A 12,078-nucleotide genomic window follows, 5' to 3' on the forward strand; every position below is an offset into this window, starting at 1 on the left:
TTGAAGGACTGACCAATTCTATAAGAGATTATGGATTCTCGATTGTATAAAAATGATGTATGTAGTCCTTGGGGGATTTGAGTGAATCCTCCATGCATCATCTTGTTTGGTTCTTTTCTCTCTTTTGGGAGAGGAGTTTTGTCCTATAGGGTTTTCTCCTTTTTTCTGGTTTGTGAGAGATTTGCTTTCATTGCATTGCATTTGCATTGTACATGGATACTTAACATGGCCTTGTTCTCAAGACCTATATTGCATAATAATCTACTCCCTTTGTTGCACTTAGGGAGGGTGTTGGAGAAAATGCGGTTTTACTTATTTACCTATGCTTAAGTTTACTTAGGCATCCAACATTATTAGTAATTTAAAAATTTATTAATTGCATTTAATAATTGTTGCTGGTAGTTGGACGGTTGGTTGTCTCTACCGGATCTTTCCTTGCCTTTATAAGAAAGGCATTTGTACATTATCTCATCTCAATACAATCAATTATTTGGTGAAATAGCTTTGCTTCTCTCTTTCTATGAAGGTCATATTGCAGGTCGAGTTCCTAGTTTGGAGGTTGGTTCAACATTCCATACATCCAAAGATAGCAATCATGTGTGCAAATTGATTCCAAAAACACCTTGCTAAGATTAGTAATAAAATATGGAACATCAAAATGATATATTTTTTATTACCACCAATCTACCTCATGCGTTCTATCATGACTATTTTCATTTTGCCATCATTTAAAATATTGCCTTCGAATTGTGAACTTGGCTGCAAAACACCATGCATAAATCTGAAACATTGATTCCTCATAACACTACTAGTATGCAGAAAATACTCCTTATGATTGTCTATTAATTCTTTTGTAATTCATATGTAAGAGATAGGGAATTCAAATGAAATATCATGTTTTCTACCTTTTCATTTTTCCAAGGAATCACCTAGATCCTATATGCAAAAGCAATCTTAAATTTGGATCAATGAATCTATATGCCCTAGGCTGCTTCACGTTATTACCTTTCTTAGAGTTCTTCCCATGATGACAAAAAGTTTGTAGACACAAGATGCAACAAATATAAAATGTTTTCATACCTTAGGATCGAACAAAATGCTCAACCTCTTTTGGCATAAGAGAATTGGTTGAGCTATCCTTATAACCACCATTTTTATGACTCAAAACTCCTAAGTTAGGAAAATATTTTTCTCGAAAGCATACTTATCAATCATTGACTTACCAGTTGGATGTTCAAAAGATAGTGCACAATTTGACAAATCTTCTTCAACTTGAATTGTTCACATCTAGCGAGTGGAGCCCTTTCTACCTTGACTACATCAGTGATGCAGAGAAGGCCACCAACCTCACATAACAATATAAATCAAACACCTACAAGGGCACATGTGACTCTTGATAGGAGATCATTCTCCCAACTCACCAATCTTGCTCACTAGGTCTCTTAGAACTAGACCAGTTTGGCTCAACTTGGTGTGGACTTCCTAATTGACTTGATAATTCAAGGGAAGACTTTCAAGGCATCTTAGGGCACTTTAATGACCATCGTCCATGCATTGATCAGGGTCTCTAAAAATTTTTTAGATGAGTTTCTTCACAACCAACCAAATCTCCTAGTAGCCCTACTCAGAGGTTTTCAAGACATAACTTTTGGTACGGACAGGATCAGGATTAAAAAAAGGCATTTATGGATACCCATTTGGCTTTTCTACAACATATCCACTTGGATTTAGGGGTTGTATCAGAAAGTAACCCTTTTTTTTTACTGGTAATCCACTAGGTAGGCCTAATTAGGCCACGTTTACAAAGCAAGTGCCAACAATTCAATTACCAAACTCCAAAACTCAACTCCAAAGGTTAAGACACATCACATAGGGTCCAAAATTGTATATTCCAACACCTACTTGCACCAAACTATCAAACACCAAACCCTCACCTCTACCTATGTTCACTAAGCCTAACACATGGAGAAGTTAGCCTAATTTCGCCTCAAAATGATTCAAACCCCACTTCCAGTAAAAATGCTCCAAAACCCTCTTGTAGCACTCCTAGGCCTTCCATTCCACCAAGTTTGGCAATTCACAGAGGTGGAATGGAGGTTTTATTCACATTTTTCTCTTCAAACCCTTAAAACTAGGTTTTCTGGACAGTTTTTAGAAAAATGCCTATAAAATGCTTCAAATTTTATGGAATTTGATGAGACCGGTGCGAAATGAAAGGGGACTCAGAGAACTTTCAAATTCATCTGGTCTGAGGGTACAATTTGCCAGTACAAGAAAGTACTAAGTGCTGCAATGGGACTGCTACTGGAAAAATCTGGAAATAGTAGTCATTAAAATGACCATAACTCCCTCAAATCTTAACCCAATTTGCCACCAGATGCAAAATAAAGGTAATTCAATATAAAATCATGTCCAATCAGTTTCAGGCCACCATTAATCTGTACAGGCATGTGGGAAGCAAAAGAGCAGCAAAAACCGATTCAGATTGCAAGAAATTGAGATGTTTTATTGATTGTTTCTTCTTTAAACTTCATCAAATCTACCAACTGACCCCATGGTCGATGAAACAAGGATATTATATGTCTTCTCAACCCTCCAACGTCCATAACTGATATTTGAACATTAACTAACCCCAAACTTAACAATTTTGCTCAATATGGCAATTTGTAAGAAAGTTGCAATGTCAACTTTTGACAAGACTTGTTAAAGGATCCTAAAAGGTCCTCCTAAGCCTCTAAACCATTACAACCAATCTCAAAGATGTCAAATGGACCTTATTACATGATGAAGAGTTGATAAAAACAATAGTGACAACTTTTATGCTCATATGACAACTTTTGGCATCAACATGACAATATGCCAATTTTGCATCAACCTACTTCCTAATGCACCAATGTGACTCAAACAACTACCAAATGGTCCAATGGACCTTATTCCATGCTCACAACACAAAAAACCAACATAGACTTTGAAAATGGTTGCCTCATGGAGGCATGCATCCATTAGGTGCTCCTGCACCAATCAGTATTTTGTACATGTATTTATTAGAAACCAGTAAAACATTTTTCAAAGAATCTTTACCTTCCATTTGCTTGTTTAATTCCTCTTTTTGCTTCTTCCTGATGTCCTCGTGTCTCTAAATTTGATTGTTCTTCTTTCTTTGTCTCATTCTCTATGTCCTTAGTAACTTCTTTGTAATGTCCCCTTCCGCTTGACGGGCAAATAAAAGATTGAAATTCACTGGCCTCTACTATTCCCGGAGGCTAGAGTTGTCTCGTTTGATCACATTGTTTAGCATGTGAGGTTTCTTTGTTCAAGAGAGGATAGAAAACTTAGTATTTTATTTTGTGTTCGAGGTGTTCTAAAAAACACATTAACACAACCTTTGAAGTCTATTTTGCAAGTCAATTAAATAATCTAATTTTTTTCCATTTGTTAGTGATTCAAAGAATCCTCCCATGATGCACATTTTATTTTGCAGGTTAGCAAGATCAAAGCTCTATTATCACTGTAATGTCCCAAAGTAAAAACAAATAAAAAATAATACAATGAGGTACAGAAAATCTGAGTCAATATCTAAACTTAAAAACCTTATGAACGAACTTCTCCAAACAATTCCAAATTCCTTAAAGAATCGGAAATATTGCACTTCAAAAAGCACAACAAGAACTATCAATCTACACCAAATTTGCACAACTTTGAGACAAGAACTCCAGAATCTTATTTAATTTAAAATTACTAATATCTGCAACAAAACTGTTTGTTATGACAGTCCTTATAACAGAAAACTCAAATATGGAACAAATAGTACTAATCTCACACCTTGTTGACAACAAAAATTGCCAAAGAATCACCAAAAACTCACCATAATTTTCCACAACAAAAAATGATATTCCCAGCTACTAGAAATGATCAGGAACAGAAACACCAACAATTAAGAAGACTTCCACACAAGCAAAGTGAAACCACAAACTAAACCTCTGAAATTGCCACTACACATCAGACTGCAAACTCCACTGCTACACTGCCAAATTGAAACCAAAAGAACTACAAAATCCTCCAGCCGCTATCATGATTATGCACAAAAAATAAAAGAAACAAAACCCTATACCACGTCCATGACACCAATGGCACATTGAAAGCTCTACAGCAACACCAAACTTGTAAGTAAATACACCACAATGAAACTAGTTGAAAACTGCATAATCCATGAAGCTCCATTTCTCTGGGTGAAATTAATCTCTTGAATTGAAGGGTTTTCATCCACGGTTCACAACTTCTATTGGTTTTTATCTACACAAAAAACTTGTCAAGCACAAGTTCTCAAACAACGAAAATGAGAAATTGAGAAGACATGTATATGTTTACAAATTAATATACCAAACCTGGATACCCAAAGCCCAACACCCCTTTAAATCATTTAAAATTACATTTTGAATCTTCATTTAAAGTTGTCTGTCCAACATAACCTGTGTATCATACTTATACCACTGCCATAACTAACCAATGATTCTCTACTTTAGCACATGAACCCAATTATAAGTCTCTTGGGGAATCCCATGCCCCATATAGAGTTATAAAATATTAATTTTAATATTTAAATGTTTTGGAATTGATTTTGAAATATTAAATTCCACCAGAAACATAAATAAATATTAAATTCATTGTTTCCCTGGAAAATGTAGGGATTGGGCTATTAATTTATTCAAATTAAATTTATTTGAAAGAGGACATGGTACATTGATGTTTTCTTTTTGGGTTCAGTTTTTTATTTCATCTCTTCTTTTTTTTCTTTGGATTTGTGTTTGGCTTCCCTCGCTGTTGTTGTTAGTACTTGTGCTGCATCCTTCATTGTTGTTCTTACTACTTTCCCAAGTAAATACAGTGGTCACTAGTGAGCACCGATATAATTTTATTTTCTGTGACTTTTTTGTTAAGCCTTTTCATCCCATCTTTGCATGGTTGAAATCAATTTCAAGTTAGCAATTTGTGGTTTCAATATGATATTTTGCCAGTACAAAATAAAATAATGTGTTGAAACTTCTTTTAAGGTACATACCTTTTAGAAAATATATGTTTATCTTTTTCTTCATTATGATGATAAAGAAAACCTACTTTTTGTAGCATATATTTGACATGTCCCTAATGGTTATTGCTTTGGTTACTCACAGGGACGATGTTGAAGAAGAAAGAAAGATTGATAATTATATCAAAAGTGAGCAAACCATGAGAGATGTGGCATTGAATAGAACTCGCACGCCATATGACCTGCATGCAGAGTCAATGCCAAATATGGAGGTTTATTGTGTGGAATCCACACAGGCTATAGTTTCGTTGAACTCTAGTGTAGCATTGATCCATTATTACTGTTCACAGTTGCCTGGAGACAGGTAATTCTTAACATTCATGATGATGTTAGGCATGCATAATGTTTTTCATTCTTGAATTTACATGTATTCTGGATCTTAGTTTGTTGAAAAATAAATATTTTACTGGAGTTGGAGTGTAGAAATTTAGCTTCTATCTTTCATCTGATGGATATTCATTTTATGACTTACCATTTCTTTTATAATTTTATTGAGAATCTATTGGCATTTTAGTCATCTTAGATGAGTAGTGTCTATTATGGTTACTCAGATATTATACACCTCGGCCGACATTTTATATCAACAAGGAAATTGGTGAGTGCATAATGGAACTACCTAGGAATTGTCCTGTCTTGACTGTTAAGGTTCAGGGTAAATGTAATATGTTGAAGCAAGTAGCATGTCTTGAGGCATGCAAGAAGCTGCATGTAGCTGGAGCGTTGACAGATAATCTCGTACCAGCAAAGGAGAAAGAAGAAGAAGAAGAAGAAGAAGAAGAAGAAGAAGACGACGAAATTGGAATTGAAAAAGGTAGGCAGTTGAGATATAAATTTTCATGTTGTATTGGAGTATCACTAATCTCCTTAACACTAAGTTAAATGAATGAGATTATATATAGATCGAGATTGTCTGTTCTTGTATTATATTCTTTTCTACTTATCACTGTTTATGGCTATTAAGAGCTTAGGCAGCTGTTCTTGGTGATTGATTTGTGTCATTGTATGTTATAATGTGTGACTTGCCACCTATATAAATTTGGTTTAAACTAAATTTTGAAATCACAATCCCAGCATTCATGCAATGTATACTTTTCCTTATTTTTGAACAAATTATTTGTGATCCCAGAAATGTTGTGCTATGTTTGAGCCTTAATTGAAGTATTGCCGTAGGAATCATGATTAGTAATGTCTCCAACGAAATTGTTTCTCAATTTTCTGATTTTTATGTTTTCTTTTTCTGATTTTTCTGAGATAAACACAAACTGGAACAGAAAACCATATAGAAACCAATGAATAGAAATAAGTATCAAACTACCAAATGCTGATATACACTTCATAGGACAATTTTGGATCACATCTGATCAATTTTAATCGCTGATATGAACCCCAGATTATCCAAAAACACTTATATCTAAGTAGGCTAGGTCATGAAAACACCAAACATTAATTTTTGAAACCCTTAGAAAGCTGATTTCATTTACTTGCAACCTTCTGAAATCACTATGAGCTGGATAGTATATATTAAGAGCTTCTATGATTGTCAAATAAACTTACAAACAATAATGATGGGACCCACTTGTCTGACTGCTACAAGAAGTTGCGGCTTGCTGATGTAAGGTTGTATGGCCACTTATGAGACTGAAAACAAGTGTAGAAATGGCTGGTCTTCTTCCTCAAGCTGGTACTCAACAAACTCAAATGAACGTGTTGATTAATGTTGACAAATCAGTGGCTGGGAATGGACATAAAAATGCATCAAAGGCTGCAGTATTGTATGGCCACTATGAGACTGAAAACAAGTGGAGAAATGGCTGCTACAAACACTCACTTGATCCTATCTTCTTCTTCAAGCTGGTGCTTCACAAACTCAATGAATAAAATGTTCAATGCTGGCAAATAAGTGGCTGGGAATGGACGGAAAAATGCATTAAAGGCTGCTCAAGGTCCCAAACTTCCTCAAATATAATATGGCAATCTCCTATGATGATAGAAAACAATGAAGGGAGATGATGGCTACAATGAAGTTTCTAGGCTGGAATTGAATGGAAAACCATTGTAAATACTGGTAAATGTCCCAAAATCATCTCCTAACAGCAATGAATATGGAGGAAACTTTCCCAAACTCTCCTATAAAGGCTGACACACCCTAATAAGGGATTGAAATGAGAATTAACAGAAAAAAGTAGCTCAGATCTTCTCTCCCTAAGGATGGCACTCCATAATATGATGGCTGGAAATGTGTTTGCAGCAATAAATGAATTCCAAACACTCTTCAGAATCTTCTAAAATGTTCATACTTGCACTAGGACTGTTCAATTTGCAAGATATGATATTGATATCTCTAATAATGGCTGAAAAGGCTGGTTGCTTCTCTGATTACCCTCCAAAAATTGTGATTTCATTGCACTAACATTGTAGCAGCAACATGTAAACTTGAAAATTGACAAAAATGTTGATTTCACTGTAGTGAAATTATTGGAGCAATAAAATGTATCCAAAACCTTCAAATCAGCAAAAAGCAACTTTACAACCTCTCCTAAATGTAGTGTCCAAGTTCTAGCAAACCTTGGTGGTAAACAAATCCTCAAAACTCTAAAATATGCAATAAAACCCTTTAAACTGCAAATGACATAATTAGCACGTGCAATGTTGGATATGAGGTTCTTTCTCCCAATATCCAATAGTGAAAATATTAGGGGGTTTTCAACCTCCAAGATCCTTGAGTCAACAAATTGTTTTCATCTTCAAAAGCCAACTTGAACAGGAGGCTGAATTTTGAAAATTGGATAGAAAAACATTGTCAAAGACTTGAAAGAAAGAAAGAAAGAAAGAATATTAATGTCCATGAGACTAATATAGTCTATGGGACAGCCCAACTGATCAAAAATGACTTTTGCAATTCTGTCAGTTTCCTATGCAATTCTGATCAATAATGATGCAAATGAAGCTTTGTGCCCTCCTTTGGGAGTGCCCCAATCAGGCCCTTGCAACCAATTTCCTTCAGTATTAATAAATAATCTTTATTTTATTTTATTTTAAGTACAATTTTTTTTTAACTTTTCAAGTGTTGAATAAACTTTTTATTTTAATATTAATATTTAAGTTGCTTCTTAAATTAATAGTTACCGAAGAAAACTTTAAAATATTATTGGAAATTATTTCCCTTATTTTGCCTTTTAGCCTATGGGTAATGGAAATAGGCTAGAGGTCTTCTTCTTGGCACTATTTTCAATTTGAGGACAAGACATGATTTCAATTTAAAAGCGAAATTGGGACATGATATGAAATGCAATTTTCAATTTCATAACATAGATTTGTGATCAAATGCAATTTTTTGTTCTCAATAGTTTGGAAATGAGTCTATACCAGGTCTAAACTACTAGGGATATTTTACAGAATCTTCCTAACCCTCATCTTCTAGATTTCATACTCTTTTTGTCTCTTATTTTTTCCGTGAATATCAATATGCAAAAGTTGTAGGGAAGAGGGAAGGCAATGTCCATAAAAGAGTAGTAGAGGCCTCATCATCTAATTTTTTACATCTGTTTTTATGATTAAATTTGGACATTTAACCTGAAATTGGATTTAGTTTATGTGGAATAAATGTATGTGTACAAACATGCATATGAGGAATACTGAATACCTTATTTGTGAGATTTGTCGCATGGTTGATTATCTTAGTGAATCAGTTAGGTTACTAATAAATACTCTAGTTGAATGTTGTGTAATGACATGCTCAGTTTGGAATTGGGGACTTTGATGTAAAGACTACTATGTTTTGCTTGAGATGACAATACTAGATATGTTAAGTGAGAAAATCTGTAGAAAGTAGACAGCATTTTTTTATTTGACCAAGATACTTTATGAAGGCTTTTGAAATATCAAACAGCTTGCAGGTCTTTAGATCCGTCTTTTTATCTACGTATCTAGAGAAATGGATAGACAGCCAATGCTTTAATTTTTTTTTGTGCTACTTTTGAGACTTAAGAATACAAAGGTTTGAGTTCTTTGGTTTTTTTTCCTTCTTGTGAATGTATGTTTGCCAAAGTCTTTTCTTTTTTCCTTTACTTTTAGAGTATGGACCTCTTTCAGATTGTTAGCTACAGACTTGGTGTATTTTAAGTAGGAATTCATCTTTATAGGATTTTATTTTCTGAACGTGGTATTGCTAAATTGTGGATAAGATTTTGGTGATATTGGGTTGGTGGCACTATAACTTTGGGAGCTCTTTTGTAAAAGTGATTCTATGAACCCATAGCATATATAATGTTTCTCTGATGTCCTCAGAAAAGCATACTAGCTCATGCACTTTCTCCTCTGTTAGTGGATACAATTATATTGGAATTGCTGCTGGGAATCAAAGTCTGTGAAATCTGAACTAAGAGAAACAGTGTTTTTATGTAGGAAGGGAGGATTGCAAGGTTCCCTATCCTCTTTATGTCCCAAATAAATTGGTTGGAGAATGGGATTTAGATATGGCCAAAGTGCCATTTCATTGCTACATTTTGTCTTTCAGAGGGAAGTTTTCATACTGTGTCCCTTTCTGCAACGTGCTGCTACTTAGCAGGCAGAAATTTGATACAACTGTGGAAAGCATGCTTATACAGCTGGAGACAACTCATGGTGGTGTTGATGTTCAAAGTGCATATTGTGGATCACTTGACCTTACTTCCCATGAGGTGATAATACATTTTAGCTGCAAAAGATGAGATCAAAATGTATACTTTATAATGATTTTTTTCAGCTTTCCCAAAATTTACATTGGATTTGATGATAATGCTGTTAGTTTTCCTATCTCCTTTCCAGGTTGAGATTGCAAGGAAATTTCAAGTAACTGTTCTTGGGCTTCTGATGGATCAGAAACTGGATAAACTGAATGAAAGAATCAATAAAACTGGAAAGCCAAATATGATGTATTTGCTTCTACCAGTGCTTAACACTACTTTTCAGGGACTGGCTTCATCCATAGATTGGGCATGCATTAAAAAGGCTTCTTTTCATGAAATACAGTCACATGAAAAAATATCTAACAACAACAGAAATTGTGTTCACACAGCGTTTGGAACTCTTCCGTTGGAGATGCTTCAGAACTCTCTTGTTGAAACACCACATAATGGAAGGTTGTATTATGTGACAGATGTGTCGAAGGATTTAAATGCTAATAGTACAATGGTATCAGCAAAAGTCACAATTGGTCAAATGAAGACGTATATTCAACATTTTAGAGAGCAGTGAGTCTCATACATTAAACATACTCCAGTAGAATTGACTTTGAACTGTGCTGTTAACTTTACTATATTTTGGATAAGGTCAAATTATATTTGCAGGAACTAATGTTTCTTTATGAATTGTGACATTTGTTGTTTAAAAGTTTTTGCTTCTATTCATGACCAAATACTCATTTTCTAGTTGGATGTTATTTTTGATATAACTCTACTATGAATTACAGATATGACATTAATATTAAGTTCCCAGGGCAGCTTCTTTTATGTGCTAGGACTCTTTTCAGTGTACGCAATTTTTTGCTAAGGCGGCCTCAAGTAGAAAAAGGTTAGTACCAATTAATCAGTATTTACACTCATAAAACATGTATGCCCATTTGCTACTGTCTTTCAGTTTTCTGGTGTTATGATTTTCTTCGAGAATAAATTGTTGTTTTAACTTTTCGCTAATACAAAATTTGGATAAGATCATACCAAGAAAATTATCTATGATGGTATGTGCTTTAAAAGACAAGACCAACTGGTAGAACTTGATCACTGACTACTCTTTTGGCAGGGATTATGTTTTTGGTTATTGTTGACTTTTTTGTCTTTTAACTGGGCCACTGCCTTTTAAAGTTGCTTCTGATCTTTAAAACCAAATGAAACCTTTATAAATGCAGCCAGCTTTAATCTTTTTCTAATTTTTCTTTTTCATGTTTTTAAAATAGCAATTATCAATTTAATTAATAGCTATAATAATTTTAACATTAATGATTTTAATTTTTAAAATATCAATTAATGCCTTCTTTAACTTTTCTTAAGATTTTGTGTGTTTATCTTCCAGTTCAAAGAACCAATCAATGGCTATTACCTATAATGTGTGGGAAATGACCTTAACCGATAATCCTTGTCAATTTGACTGCTTGCCAACCAAATGGTTTCACATGTCTTGCAGGGCCTCATAGGATCCTCTGATCCATTCCCTGTTATCTTTGGGAGTTTCTACTTGCTGACACTTGGATTCACGTGGGCGGTCGGGGGGGCAACATCGTTCACGATCAATGTGTACTGTGTGCCTAGGACAAGATTGAACTATTTTTCTCTCAACGTTCTGGTGCTTCACTTGCACTCTCAACCACATGCAAACCCTCTACATGTCCATTGCCCACATTCTTTACACCTAGGTTACCTTCATTTCTTGACTCCTTCCTCCCCTGGGGTCTTCAGCTCAAGCCTCCCTATTCTCGGTTCCTTTGCTATAGATAGGTTCTTGATATGATGCGGATTGTTTTCAAATATTTTGGCAACCTTGTTCTTGAGGTTCCTTCCTTCTTCCTCTTTTTCACATATCGACTGTACAGATGAGCTACTCTCTCTAGATTTGGTCCTAGAGTCTTCTTCGTCTTCTTTGCTTGATACTGACTATACGAACTGATTATTTGCTTGATCGGCAAGATCTTCATCTACATCGTCAAGGAGTAGTCGGTTTGTAACAATTGCCTCCTACTTACTCCACATACGAGGCATTGTGCCTCTGTTGCCGAATGATTTTTGTCTCTCTTGACTACAGCTTCGGCCGACACTTCTACTTTTACTTCTTGCTAGACTTTGTGATTCCTCAATGATTTTCCGCAACTGCCATCATCGTTGACTTTTCTCTTTGATTTGAAGAGATCTTCTCACTAATCGCTCTCCCTCCTCTCAAGTGTTTACAGTATGTCTTTTGTCCTTATTTGTCCTTAGGAGCATTAATTGTCGAAGGTACAATGTCTATTTGTATCACACTCT

At 34.9% G+C, this 12,078-nt stretch overlaps 1 protein-coding gene across 2 annotated transcripts in view; it reads left to right on the forward strand.

Moving 5' to 3' along the window:
• Positions 1 to 12,078, forward strand: part of LOC131074510 (endoribonuclease Dicer homolog 2) — a 305,149-nt gene that overhangs the window by 188,121 nt on the left and 104,950 nt on the right. For both annotated transcript variants that reach the window (XM_058011146.2, XM_058011144.2), the window contains exons 13-17: positions 5,172 to 5,390; positions 5,638 to 5,897; positions 9,491 to 9,765; positions 9,893 to 10,317; positions 10,536 to 10,636. In XM_058011146.2, the coding sequence (XP_057867129.2) occupies positions 5,172 to 5,390; positions 5,638 to 5,897; positions 9,491 to 9,765; positions 9,893 to 10,317; positions 10,536 to 10,636 (1,280 nt within the window). The remainder of the gene's footprint in view (positions 1 to 5,171; positions 5,391 to 5,637; positions 5,898 to 9,490; positions 9,766 to 9,892; positions 10,318 to 10,535; positions 10,637 to 12,078) is intronic.

Source organism: Cryptomeria japonica, chromosome 9 (genome assembly GCF_030272615.1).
Source record: "Cryptomeria japonica chromosome 9, Sugi_1.0, whole genome shotgun sequence".
In the NCBI taxonomy this organism is placed as follows: domain Eukaryota; kingdom Viridiplantae; phylum Streptophyta; class Pinopsida; order Cupressales; family Cupressaceae; genus Cryptomeria; species Cryptomeria japonica.